The 15,306-nt window shown below is 33.6% G+C and overlaps 1 protein-coding gene across 1 annotated transcript in view; it reads right to left on the minus strand.

Moving 5' to 3' along the window:
- LOC142347867 (nmrA-like family domain-containing protein 1) overlaps window positions 1-14,755 on the minus strand; it is a 34,425-nt gene extending 19,670 nt beyond the window's left edge. The window contains exons 1-2 of the mRNA XM_075399008.1: window positions 13,613-14,755; window positions 3,855-4,041 (exon numbers count right to left, since the gene is read on the minus strand). Coding sequence (XP_075255123.1) covers window positions 3,855-4,041; window positions 13,613-13,689 — 264 coding nt within the window. The 5' untranslated portion in view covers window positions 13,690-14,755. The remainder of the gene's footprint in view (window positions 1-3,854; window positions 4,042-13,612) is intronic.
- Between the last annotated feature and the right edge of the window lie 551 nt (window positions 14,756-15,306).

Below are 15,306 nucleotides of genomic sequence, written 5' to 3' on the forward strand. Positions count from 1 at the left end.
ATCATTATACTTATCTAAGGCAAAATCATTTGAAGCCGAGTAAATGTTTCAACACCAGAAACAAAAAATTTTTGCTCGAAGACTTCCAAACAAGTGCTGTAAGTAACAAGTTGAAAGTTTTTATAACAAACAAAATTGTGTTATAACTGTTTTACTTAAATTGTTCTTCAAGAGTCCTAGCTGTCTCAATCAATGAATTCAGTAACAATTAATTCACAGCAAAATTAAAGTAACAACAATAGTTTCAGAAACAGGTTACTCGTTTCAAGTTAATTAAGTTGACTTATTTTTTTGTGAATTCTATGTTATGTTATATGCCAAAGATAAAAAATAAAGTCAATTATTATCTTTTTCTTTCTAACCGAATTTTTGGTGTTCATCCAGGATCAAAATTTTCAGTAACCGCACTCAGATTTTTTATGATTTCAATGAAAACAAAAGATCTAATATAACTTAACATTCCGAAAAATGTTTTATGATCTTTCAAAGATCTCTAAGATCCGTAATTCTTTCTGTTTACAAAAACTGACAACTGTATATAATCTTTTAATAATAATGAGAACTAAATCTGAGTTTTTGTTGCAAAGATTCCTTAATCTAAAACTGTGCCCTGAAATTTTTGTGCTACCTCTTGTAGTTCTCGTAATACCATAGTATCACCAAACCCTAGCCGAGAATATATGCTTATCTTGTAGGAATCTAGCAAATTCTGACAGATTTTTAGAGAACGATGAATCTTCGGGAGATTCATCTTTTTGTCAGATTAACACAAGATAAAAACTGTTCTGTCAAATTCTTATAAGATAAAAATTTCTTTGGGCTAATCAGTAATCTTTTTGCCAATTAAGTGAGTTGATAACGCTGATCAGAATAATCAAATAAATTATTCTCATTTTCGAAAAAGTGACATAAATATTAAAAAATGCGTCGAAAATAAACTGATTTTCACGAGGCACCAAAAGTAAGCCATCTACTCTAGGTGCAATATACTCATATAATAACTTTTTGAAAAGTAACTCATTAAATCGTCATATCAAGCAATTTTTTTTAATCAAGCACTATTCATTATTGGGCTATTTTGACAGTCGACAAGACAAGTGCACTGGAAATAACTTTCTGAGAAAATAATTTGAGCAAATCAGATATTATTAACCAATTGAATTTGAGCTCAACCCGAACGAGAAGTTTTTTTTGGTAGAATAATGCAAGGTAAACATTTTCTGTCAGAATCTTGCAAGATAGTCATTCTTCAGGCAGATTCATCCAGATAATCAATTTTTGGCGGATTCTACCAGATAAACATTTTTCTGGCAGAGTCTAACGAGATCATTTTTCTGCAGATTTTGAAAGATAACTATCTATATGTCAGAATCAGACAGATTCCTGAAAGATAAACTAATGTTGTCGACTGGGGATGAATCTAAGAAACGCTACAAAAGAGAATTATCTTTTTTTTGGTCTCAGTTGCAAAATTGGGTAAGTAAATTTCCCTGTCATTGCTGGCTTCGTATATTCTCTTAAAGTTCAATTAAATCGCTTTCATGATCTTAGGATGTTTGAAATGATTCCAGAAAACCCTCTATGAGTCATGATTACCAGGAATTGTCTATTAAATTACATGATTATTGAGATAGTTATATATGCGTTCGTCCCGGGGATTTATTGCGTCTCCAATTGAGCATTATTTGCATTCAATAATGAGTGATGACAACCATTGTCAATTCGGAGAGTATTTGCAGTATTCGAAAAAGAGACAAAACAAAAGACAAAAAACATAGCCGGCAGATTGCCAGAAAATAGCCGAAATAGCTTCGTAGACTTGCAGTCTAAAAAAAAACAGGAAAAAAGACAAACCAAAAAGTTCAAATACATGCGACACTCATAAAACTTGCTAAAACACGCTTATGCACATTATCAATTGCCTAAGCTCGGCAACGCCAGAAAACGAAACGCTGTAAAAGCCATTTTTAGAGGTGACACCTCGACTCGGTTCAGAAATTCTGGCGTTACAGCTATATGGTTCTCGACGAACGCCAGAAAATCTGTGACTTCTAGCGGAGTGACCTGACCTATAGTTCACCAGGTGGTTCAGCATTCATCACTTTGTCTTTCGCAGACACAGCTAGTTATCAGATGCTTATGTTCTATGCTAACTATTTATTAAGCTGGGGCTGTTATTGGCCTTCTCTTGGTTTTTGACAATTCAAAGAATTTGAATTGTATTGGGGCACTGTCTTTTTTTAAGATCTGTTCACACATTTTTATCATTTTTGAAGTCAAACTGGAGTAGTGATTTTGGTAACGTCGAAACAGGAAATGGAACGAAAAAGCGAGTGGTTATGCAGCGTGAAATTTTTCGCTCTAAATTTAAAGTAGAGTGAGAAAACGGTGTTAGAACAAAAATTCGCTTTCTCCCTAGTGATTTTTTTTGTTCACATAAAGGCAATTTCACTTAGATTTTTATTGTTTTTATCGATTTTTTGGATTGGATTTTCTAAATGGTTTTTACCATCCATTCATAGTCCGTTCTAGGTCTAGTTTGCTGTTTAGTCAATGAAAATTCTTTGAATTGTACGTCAGGACTTGTCTGCTATGTTTTTTTATTTCGTCGTCGTGATTTTTGTTACGACCATATGAAGTCACTACCACTTCAAATCTTTTGTTCATTCACGTGATCAAATTTTTGGTCAAACTTGACTTACCTCACTCTCAAAAATGCCTCACTTTGAAATGGACTTTTTTTTACTTTAATTCAAAGAGATAAAGTCAAATGGGTGTGTGTCACTCTAAAGGTTATTTGAGAGCAGCTAATAGAGGCATCAAAAAGTTTTTGATGCCTCTATTAGCTGCTCTCAAATAACCTTTAGAGTGACACACACCCATTTGACTTTATCTCTTTGAATTAAAGTAATAAAAGTCCATTTCAAAGTGAGGAAGTCATTTTTGAGAGTGAGTAAGTCAAGTGTGACCAAAAATTTGATCACGCGAATGAACAAAAGATTTGAAGTGGCAGTGACTTCATATGGTCGTAACAAAAATCACGACGACGAAATAAAAAAACATAGCAGACAAGTCCTGACGTACAATTCAAAGAATTTTCATTGACTAAACAGCAAACTAGACCTAGAACGGACTATGAATGGATGGGAAAAACCATTTAGAAAATCCAATCCAAAAAAAGGATAAAAACAGTAAAAATCTAAGTGAAATTGCCTTTATGTGAACAAAAAAATCACTAGCGAGAAAGCGAATTTTTGTTCTAACACCGTTTTCTCACTCTACTTTAAATTTAGAGCGAAAAATTTCACGCTGCAAAACCACTCGCTTTTTCGTTCCATTTCCTGTTTCGACGTTACCAAAATCACTACTCCAGTTTGACTTCAAAAATGATGAAAATGTGTGAACAGATCTTAAAAAAAGACAGTGCCCCAATACAATTCAAGTTCTTTGAATTGTAAAAAAACCAAGAGAAGGCCAATAATAGCCCCAGCTTAATAAATAATTAGCATAGAACATAAGCATCTGATAACTAGCTGTGTCTGCGAAAGACTAAGTGATGAATGCTGAACCACCTGGTGAACTATAGGTCAGGTCACTCCGCTAGAAGTCACAGAACTTCTGGCGTTCGTCGAGAACCATATAGCTGTAACGCCAGAATTTCTGACCCGGGTCGAGGTGTCACCTCTAAAAGTTGCTTTTACAGCGTTTTGTTTTCTGGCGTTGCCGAGCTTAGGCAATTGATAATGTGCATAAGCGTGTTTTAGCAAGTTTTATGACAGTGTCGCCTTTATTTGGAACTTTTCTTTGCTCATCAGTTATCTGAATCAAAACTGGGTTGAATGAAAAACACTCACTTCGTTATGTTGAAAGTTGGGCTCAGTGAATACAGTTTTGGTTGCTAGGAAACAAGAATAGCACCCTCGCAGCACACTCCCCACACTGTCAGGTGTGAACTCATCCAGCTTGAATACATCAGCACCCTGTGACTCTAGAGTTTGGATCTTGACAGGGTCTCCGTCTGAGGGAATCACGGCCCGAACCCTAGATATCGCAACATTGATGGCCCCTCTGCGTGAAAGTCAAGGTATAGGAGGGAAAACCTGCCGGGGTTGTTCTAATCAGATGATTCTGGGATTCGCGTTTGGTTGTTCTCTTATTACCCGGTGGTCGGATTTCATTGAGAATTTTAGCTGTTCATCCGATTTCCATCTATTGATTGCATTGGTTTTTTCCCGAAAATTCATAACTGCCATTTTTGCATTTTACTTTCTAAACATGAGTTTGGCTAGTTATAGCCAGAAGCGCTACACTAAAGGAATGCGCCAGATTTGAAAAAAAAAACAATTTTACAAAATTGATTTTTTTTCGGGTAACGAACACTGCACATTTGAGGAACTGGTTAAACCAAGTAGTGCTTGCAAGACACTTGACAGTCGTATTAAAAAAAGCAACAATGAAAACAAAACTAAAGAAATGACAGTATAACAGAAGTTTTTCGGTCAATTAATAAAAAAGAAAGTTCTATGAGCAGTGTTAATTTGAACAACCTTTATTTGAACAAAATTCAACCAATCGGGAACGAAAAAATTAAGTTGCAAATATAATTTTACTATCTTAATTATCCTAATTACCCTAATTAATACTAATAAAAAGGCTCGGTAAAATGAGTTTGCGCGCATATTCCCACTTCTCTAAATCAAGAACTTTGATTAAATCTGACCCGAATAGAGCACTCATGCAAGTTTAATACAATTAAATATTATCGTCGCTGTTTTGGGATAATTGTTTAAAGATGGAACATTCTCGAGTTTTTGCATTGATTAGCCAAATGAATCAAGAACGGCCAGTTGAAAATAGTTAATTGAAAACTTCGGAAAAGTTCGCCAGAATATGTTAAAGATGAAATAAATGCCGACATAGTTCTCCATGATAGCCCATAAAGAGTTCTTGCGGATGGAAACACTTTTGTCAGACTCTAACCGTTTAGATTCTCATGGAACATATGAAACATGGCAAGCAACATCCTGATTTGACTTTCCTTGAAGAAAGAAAAATTTTTTGGAATCGATCAAAAGTGACTGCTATAAAAAAGACCCGGGGCGTTTTAGAAAACGCTAAGCTAACTACCGCTCAAGTAAATGCTCTAAGAAGTGCCCTTTAAACCTTAAGTATGAAACTCCTACACAGTTTCTGAATTTTATACTTGGAGACTAGTGGGCCGAAAGACTCTAAGAGATCTTAATGCCTCACTGGACGCTACCTGTTTATCCCGACAAGTCGAATGAGTCGGACGAAAACTGGTCAAGCGAAAATGGCTTAAACAAAGACCAACATGATAAAAAAAATTGCTAAATACTTTGACTGAGAGCAATTGAACATTCTATGTTTAATTGCTCCGAAACAGTTGTTTTAGCAATTGTCAAATTTCAGCATGGAACTACTCAAAATTTGTGATGTCAACCCGGTTGTGTTATAAATTGCAATTAGTTTGAAATTTTACTCTTGAGTCAAGAGTAAAAAAAGTTTAAAACTGGATGAAAAAAGGTATCTTTTTGGATGCCGATTTTTTTGGTGAAACGCTTCGAATTATTTAAAAATTTTAACACCCTTTGATTCGGTTTAAGGTGGACTCAAAAATTAAACAGAAAATTAAATTAAAATCTGGAGAAAGAAACAGAAATTATTATGAAGCCAAAACATTTTTCCCAGCCCGTTCAGTAAACCTGATTACTTCAGCCAGAACTAATCTTTCAAATATTTCAAAAACCTTGTCTGTCAATCTGATGTTCCGTTTTTAACAATTTAGTCAATATTCTATGCTGCATGGGCTTTAAAATCAAATATCATTTCGTCTGAAACTACAAAATCAATCAGGGATATGCAATGAGTTTTAATGACTCAACACTACTCTTTTCACACAACACTTTCAAACAACACTTTTCACACAACACGCAATTCTTTCATTCTGTACAGTTGCTTCGTGACCTTCATTTTTTAAACACTTTCTTATGCATTGCTAGTTTTAAACGTTAGCACAATAGTTCTTTTTAAGCAACAGATTCTGTAACATAGTTCTAATTGTAAATATCAATAATTGTAAATTACTCCTGTAAATATCCTCCTGTAATATATTCCAATCATGATGATGACTGCAGAAAAGTTTAATAGTTATTCAAAAGCGGATCTTTATAAAATTTATTGCGAACTTTATCAAAAATTAGAGGAGAAGGACAGTCTCATCGCCGAGCATGTGGTAACCGTGAGTGAATTCCTTAAAAAATCGACACAGGTAACAACTAATTCAGCTATTATAACACCAACGATTAACACGAGTGCAAAAAATGACGTTTTTATTCGAAAGTTTGAAACATTAGAGATCGAGGAGAAAACAGAAAATTTTTTAATTGGTAGTAGTATAATCAAACACCTGGCAAGAGATCGGACATTTCCTCAGGACTGCAGTATACATGCTTACCCAGGCTCGACAACAAAGGAGAAATTGCAATTATTACAGGGTTACGATCAAAAAAAGATGAAAACAGTTATTTTACAGGATGGGACCAATGCTATTCTAAAACAAAAAAGTGATCATTTAGAAACATTATTCTCAGATTACAAAGATCTTGTCTCTGCAATACAGGAAAAGTTCAGCCCAGAATCATTGGTATTGATGGAAGTGCCTCCTTTAAAAAAATTGCCGAAAAACGAACAGACAAACAACAAAATTTATGAATTCAATGAAAAACTGCGAGAGTATATTACACAAGAAAACACTGAAAAAATCAAAATACTTCCTGTGTGCAACATGTTGAGTCAAATGGCAAATTACAACGCTCTCTTTTACGATGACATACATTTTAATTTTCAGCAGGGAATTCCGTTTATTAAAAACGCAGTTTTAAGTCATTTTCTTTTAACTTCTTGTAATCTTGTTCGATTACAACCTTTGCAATATTCTCAAAGTGCATACGTGAGTAGGGCTAACACTTACAAACGATGGAGACAAACATATCGTTATACAAATGGATTTTAGCTGCAGTTTCTGTTGTTTTTAAGCTATTTTGCAACGTGTAATGATTTATAATCAGATATAACCAAAAATGGCAGGTATTCGACTCATAGTTATACTATGTGTACTACTCACATCCTCCGATAGTATTTCAGAATGTTTTTACAGTCTTCCTTATGCATCTCGAATACCTTCATTCAAAGGAATCTGTAACAGCAAACAATGTGCTTCACCATCCAAATTCAACTTTTCCTTTTTATTGGTTGTTATATGGTATCTTCTACTAAAAAGTGGTGATATCGAAATAAACCCTGGACCAGTTCTGCCATATGCACTTATGATGAAAAAGTTAAAATTATTTGATTCCAGAATAAAAATTCTACATCAAAACGCCAGAAGTTTAGCAGGACAACATCTGCTGTTGAAAGAACTCATTCAAGACATTGGTTACAACTGCATATATGCGTTTAGTGAAACATGGTTGTCACAAAACCATCCGGAAGAATTTTGGCATATAGATAAGCAAAACTTTGACTGTTTTCGAAAAGATCGCATCCAAACAACAAAAACAAAAGGTGGTGGTATTATCATGTACATTCCAAAATTATTAAAACCTCGTCTCCGCGATGATCTCAACTGCTTTCCGGATACAATTTTTGAAAGTTTATGGGTTGAGTTGAGCATACAAAAAAAGAAATGCGTTTTGAATTTATCATACTGTCCGGAAAAAAAATTTGTTAAGATGTTTTTGGAAAAATTGGTCCTGGGAATTGATCTTGCTATGGCTGAAGGAAAATCTGTCATACTTGCTGGAGACTACAATTTAAACTATTTTGCAAAGCGCGACAGAAGTCTGCTGCAATCTGTAATTTCTCCATATGACCTTAAACCAACGAATAATGACACAGCTACAAGAATGATTAACTCTTCTTCAACACTTATCGATTATATCATAACAGACGATTTCGAAACTGGCACAGTAGCGGATACGATTTTGAAAACTGATCATTTTGCAACAATCACAGTTCTTAAATCTGTGATGCTAAAATCAAAAACTACAAAGAAAAAGTTTTTTGACAAAAAAAAATATTCAGCCATAGCATTCCAAAATTTTATTAAAAATTCAGACTGGAGACACTTTTACGGTGCAGTAACAGGAGATATGATGTTATTAGAATTTCAAAGAATTATTGAAAGAGCATTAGCACTACATGCTCCAATTGAAACCTGTTATATTAGAACAGATAAACCAAAATTCTTGCTTCAAGAAAAATGGTTATGTGAGGAAACAAAAAGACAGTTTTCAAGAATTAGCGATGATGAAACTAAAAATGATTTAATCCGTCAAAAAGAAAAACAACTTCTTTCAAGTTTTATGGAGTTAAACAGTGAAAAAGCCAGATGGAAATTCATTCAAGATCTTCGTAATAAAGAAAAGACTCAAGCAAGAATTCAATCTTTATTAAACAGTTTTGGTGATAAGATAACAAAGCCCATGGAAATCGCAAATCTTCTAAATTACAGATTTTCGACTCTAGGAGAGTTTATTGGCTTGCAACAAACAAACAACATTCCTCCTAAAACTGCGCCGAGAAAGTGTTTCAATTTCCGATATATAACAACCAAGGAAACAAATGTGCTCATAGATTCTTTGAATGCAAGTAAACCAGTCGGTCCTTCAAAAATACCAGCTTGGGCAATAAAAGATGCTAAAGCAGCGATAGCGGAACCACTATGTTATCTCATTAATCAATTCATTACAGAAGGAAAATTTCCAGAAGATCTTAAAAAAGCTTGTGTAACTCCACTCTTCAAAAAAGGGAATCCCGAAGACCCACTCAATTATAGACCTATTTCTGTCACTTCTGCTTTGTCAAAAATTTTTGAAAAGGCGTTCAATTCACAAATCACAAGTTTCCTCGAAAGGGAGCAATTATTGTCGGCTAGTCAATTTGGTTATAGAAAACAAATTTCAACAATTGATGCTATCCTGAAATCGACAGAACAAATAAGATTAGAACTCAACAAGAAAAAAAATGTTACAGGGGCGTTTTTAGATCTTTCAAAGGCTTTTGATTCTATAAACCACAAAATACTGTTACGGAGACTAGAAAATATAGGTTTCGACGAACATGCTACCAATTTAGTAGAGAATTATTTGAGTAAAAGAACGCAAAGAGTTGTTCTGAATGGAATTGAATCGGACTGGATAAATTTGAAGAGAGGAGTTCCACAAGGTACTATTTTAGGACCTCTATTATTTAACATTTACGTCAACGATTTAGCAAAGATTGTTGAAGAGGATTGCACGGTTGTACAGTACGCAGACGACACTTTTCTTTTTACATCCGACACTGATGAAATATCGGCAAAAACAAAACTTGAACATAACATCTCAAAAATTATTGATTTTTTTGCAAAGTCCCAGTTAGTAGTGAACAAACAAAAAACAGAATATATTGTGTTCAGCACCAGGAAGAGGTTAACAAATACTGTTCTGAATGTTGACAATGAAAGAATAGCAGAATCAAATAGTGTGAAGTATCTTGGCGTAATTATAGACAGCAAACTAAAATTTGATGGAGAAGTGAAAAAGATTCTTCAGAGAATGGCTTGTGGAATAAAAGTTTTGAATACACTAAGTAAAAGTTTACCACAGAAAACGAAAGTCTTATTACTTAATGCAATAGTAATAAGTCATCTACATTATTCCGCTCTAATTCTGATAGGGTTGCAAAAGTCATTACTCACAACTTTAGAAAAACAATTGAATTGGGGAATAAAATCCATTTTTAATAGAAAATACGATCGGTCTACAGATCTCAAACTTCGCAACAAAATACTACCAGTTTCTTTTCTCTTGAAATATCGTTGCTCAAAATATTTTATTCGCTTACTCAGCAACGATCTTCCAGCGTATAAAATTGAACCTCTCTCTACCATGAGAATAAAACAACATGACAGGTCAAAAAAAGTAACTTTCGATATAAGAAAGAACAATAAGTTTTTAACTGATTCTTTTATTGCACAAGCCATTCCAATTTATAATAGTCTGCCTTCTAATATTAGACTGAAAACAACATCGAAAGCTTCCTTAAAAAAAACAACTGAAAGAATATTTTTGGAAAGAATTTTTGAAGGACCCAAAAGTAACTGATATAAAAGATGATATTGAGAGCATTAGATTTTAATTTTAATTTTTAATCTTCACGATGTACATATAAAATTGTGAGAACATTTTATGTTCGCATTTTAGGCCATTTTTTAATAATGTAAGGTCAAATTTTTAGTTAAGTAATTTAATGATTTTATAATTTTACATAATGTTATATTCTTAACTTTACATTGCCTCTTTTACCATTTGCTTTTTATACTTATGTGTACCAGAGGAAATTAACAATGTTCTTTTTTTTTATTGTGTTTCAACCTGAGTTCTATGCAGTAGAAAGAGAAGCTATTTTGAGCAATTTTATTTTTTTCAGGGGCCTTTTGCCTGATACCACTCGCCATTTTGTTCCATCAATAATCGGAAGGTCAAAAATGAGTGATCCAAAAAGAATCTGTCGCATATAATTTCATTCCCCAATAGAATGTTTGAGAGAGTCAGCCCACTAATATTATCTCTTCTTTATTGGAAAGAATGCATTAAGAAGCCAAAAAATAAATATCGATTTGACCATTTTGACCTGCATGTCTAAAAAGAAGTACTCATTGTTGTAACCAAGTTTGAAGCCCAAACTTGGTTACAAATCTTGGTTACAAGACTTGGCTACAAAGTAACATATTTACAGACATCAATGAATTTATCCTGGATTTTTTTCTGACATTCAAAAGTAATTAATTGGTCCGCAAAAACTATTGCAACTGATGAAAATTTAGGTAACAGACTGTTTTAACTGCCAAAAACAGCACCATTGGGTGCCTAAAAATTGTTTGAAAAAAAGTTTTAATTCAATTGCCAACAAGTTGTTTAAAACAAAACAATGAATAAGAAAATTGACAAAGCGCTCGAAATCTGTCAAGCGCTCGAAATCTGCTAGATACTGTTTATACTGTAATTGGCGGTGCAAAATCACGTTTCAAATTGTTACAAGCGAGCTTTGAGAGGCTTAAATCGAAAATAGATGATGAAGTTTTCTAAAAAGGAAAACGCGGAGCGAGAACAAGATAAAATTCAGCAACTGAATTTGATTAGCAAATATGAGATTACAAAATTTGTTTCAATGTACGGATTTAGCTCAACAGTTGAAGAGACAATAACTCAAAAACGCGGGAAATGGATAAAAATGAAGGATTGAATTAATGCGTGAAACAAGTCTACCAAAAAGGGTTTTCTTGAATAGAACTAAAAAGACATGAATTAACATGAAAGAAAATGTGTTTTGAATAGCAACATATTTACAAAATTCCCCAATGCGTGTATCGACAAATTTATGGGTTAAATGATAATAACTAAACTTAAAATCTAAAATTTTAGTGAAAAGAATCCATGTTCGACAACCCGCAAAGCTGCAGAAAAAACTTTATTGTTGTTTTGTCAGTTCCAACGTCCTAACAGAAAAAAAAAACAAAAACCAAGAAATGACAGGTGGAAAAAATGGAAAGTATCAAAAAATCAGCACACATAGAAATTTTTTTCCAAAGTTCAGTTTCTCAAACTATATTTTATGCAAGCTTGAAGGTGAGATTTCAAAACCTAACTCTGTTTTTTTAGTCATGCAATTAAATGCTAGCGAAAAATTGTTTGGGTTCGAGACATTAATGAATCGGTGAGATAAGAACTTTTATCCTGAAAATTTCATTGGTCAACCTGTTTTCTTTTTCAGCTTACCCACTGACATAAGTTTAAAACAGATCTTCACCTTGTATATTTTTTCAGACATACAAAAATAAAGAAGAGTTGGTCCACAAGAACTATGGCAAATGATACAAAAATTAGGTTGCAGGCTTTTTTATATGACCAAAACGCTCTAAATCAGTGTCTTGCGGGAGAATATTGCTATTATAATTGGCGGTGTGAAATCACGATTCAAATGTCACAAGCCAGCTTCGAAAAGAGAAAATCGAAAATAGGTCGGATTTTACGTTGATGAAGTTTTCTAAAAAGGAAAACGCGGAGCGAGAACAAGATTAAATTCAACAACTGAATTTGAAAAGCGAATGAGATTACAATTTTTTTCAAGGTGCGGAGTCATCTCATCAGCTGAACAGACAATAATTCAACAACGCGGGAATAGACAAATATGAATGGATGAGTTAATGCGTGAAACAGGTCTATCAACAAGGGTTTAGTTGAACTATCAAAGAATTAGAATGAAACAGAATGTGTACAACTAACATTTTCACAGACGTTAATATTCCCCGATGTGGTATCAAAAAAAATATGAGATAAATGCAATTAACTATATTTGAAATCTAATATTTTAGTGAAGTGAATCCATGTTTGACAACCCGCAAAGCTGCAGAAAAAACTTTATCGTTTTTTTGTCAGTTCCAACGTCCTAACAGAAAAAAAACAAAAACCAAGAAATGACAGGTGGAAAAAATGGAAAGTATCAAAAAATCAGCACACATAGAAATTTTTTTCCAAAGTTCAGTTTCTCAAACTATATTTTATGCAAGCTTGAAGGTGAGATTTCAAAACCTAACTCTGTTTTTTTAGTCATGCAATTAAATGCTAGCGAAAAATTGTTTGGGTTCGAGACATTAATGAATCGGTGAGATAAGAACTTTTATCCTGAAAATTTCATTGGTCAACCTGTTTTCTTTTTCAGCTTACCCACTGACATAAGTTTAAAACAGATCTTCACCTTGTATATTTTTTCAGACATACAAAAATAAAGAAGAGTTGGTCCACAAGAACTATGGCAAATGATACAAAGATTAGGTTGCAGGCTTTTTTATATGACCAAAACGCTCTAAATCCGTGTCTTGCGGGAGAATATTGCTATTATAATTGGCGGTGTGAAATCACGATTCAAATGTCACAAGCCAGCTTCGAAAAGAGAAAATCGAAAATAGGTCGGATTTTACTTTGAAGTTTTCTAAAAAGGAAAACGCGGAGCGAGAACAAGATTAAATTCAACAACTGAATTTGAAAAGCGAATGAGATTACAATTTTTTTTTCAAGGTACAGAGTCATCTCATCAGCTGAACAGACAATAATTCAACAACGCGGGAATAGACAAATATGAATGGATGAGTTAATGCGTGAAACAGGTCTATCAACAAGGGTTTAATTGAACTATCAAAGAATTAGAATGAAACAGAATGTGTACAACAGTAACATTTTCACAGACGTTAATATTCCCCGATGCGGTATCAAAAAAAATATGAGATAAATGCAATTAACTATATTTGAAATCTAATATTTTAGTGAAGTGAATCCATGTTTGACAACCCGCAAAGCTGAATAATTCAAAATCATTGCTTATTTGTGAAAAACTCGAAAATCATTGCTTATTTCAGAGCAATTTTTCAAAATCCAGTCCTAAAAATATGGGCTCAATTTAAAAAAAAAACTGTTTTTTGATCATAAATCATTGAACTTTGTAGTATTTTTCCAGGGTGAAAAGTTGGCCCAGATGGTGAAAATGATGTTACTTGTATTTGGAAGTGAGAGCCAGTGCCACTCTGTATCCCACCTCATTGCTCACTGTGAACACTGCCACACTCTCCATCACTCACAAGGTAAAGACACGTTACTATTAGATAAAGAGCGTAAAGACACGTCAATACTTGATAAACAGTGTACTGTTAAATAAAAAATGGAAAAGACACGTTACTATTAGATAAAGAGCGTAATGACACGTCAATACTTGATAAACAGTGTACTGTTAAATAAAAAATGGAAAAGACACGTTACTATTAGATAAAGAGCGTAAAGACACGTCAATACTTGATAAACAGTTTGAAAATGAGTCGCCGTCACTTTTTTATAAACAATGTAAAGACACGTTACTCTGGTATAACCGCTGTAAGAAACACCAGTTCGACTTTTTAGTAAAGTTGTCTGGTAAATAACTGAAGGAGGACCAAGATTTTTTGTAATCTGGCGGTGAATTATATATTAGGGATTCTCAATTAAATTCGTTCTGAAAAACTGATAACACCTGAACCGATATCCTATTGTACACGCGTGCCAGAAGCGAAGCAAACAAATTAAAACAACGAAAAATTGTAATTTCGACGAAAAGTATCTCTAGTCGCAGATGCAATACTGCAAAATTTTATTTCTTCAAAAAATTTTTGAAGCCCAGAGTTCAAATATACACAATCAAATTTGCGGTTTCTTTGTGGATAATGGTACAATAAAAAGCAGTAGAGAGCTCAATGGTTACAAAAATTGAATGTACTAACTAGTTATAACTAGCTGCAAAGCACGGCTATAATAACAGGTAATGCTACGAGAATCAAACTTTCAACTCAATTTGATGTATAAATTAGTTTTTGATAGAGAAGAATGAATATCAATTTTATGTACAAAACATAAGCGTATGATATAGAAGTGATTATAAATAATAATATTTGAACAGTTAGTTGAGCGCTAAAATTACTCGGGTCATAAACGAACTACAATTGATAGTTAAATTGCCAAAATTGCTGAGGATGAAAAAAAGAAATGGAGAATTTTGTGGTTTCAGAAAATTGGATTGTACTATAATCTATTCAACACGCTTAATTCACTTGCGGACAAAAATCAGCGTAGACTGAGTTTTTAGCAGAATTATGCGCTAAAATTGCTCTTACAGCTGCGAATAGTCTCGTTAGGTTTAACAAGGTCAAAAACATTCCAAATCCGTTTAGCAATCTCTTAATAACTGATACAATTGACTTTCGATTATGTCATCAGTATTTTATTGCAGATAAGAACAAAAGATGGCATAACTTACACATAAGAATGAATTTTAAATTCTATTCAGACATTTCACAGTTGTTCACTTTACAGCCCATAGATTGCACGCCTGGTGAGTATGTTCAATCCCCTTTCTATCTGAGAAGAATAGACCACTCATTTCTGGATAGTATAGTAAAACCTAAGAATACTCCACCAATGGAAAACAGCTGGCTGAAATAATGAATACGACAGAAATGAGTGAGGTCAATTAAACAGGAATAGCCGCAATTGTAATTTTGTCCAAAAGGTCGGATTATCACATTTCGGGTCGTCTTTTTTAGAACATGGTCCTTAGTGGACCGAAAATAAGATGAGACCGACCATTCTTGATTTCAGGATACGATCACTTCTAATCATCAGGTTTGGGAAAAACACTATACGCGTAAATTGAAAAACGCGC

This window comes from Convolutriloba macropyga, chromosome 10 (assembly GCF_964194025.1).
Source record: "Convolutriloba macropyga chromosome 10, txConMacr16.3, whole genome shotgun sequence".
NCBI lineage: Eukaryota > Metazoa > Xenacoelomorpha > Acoela > Convolutidae > Convolutriloba > Convolutriloba macropyga.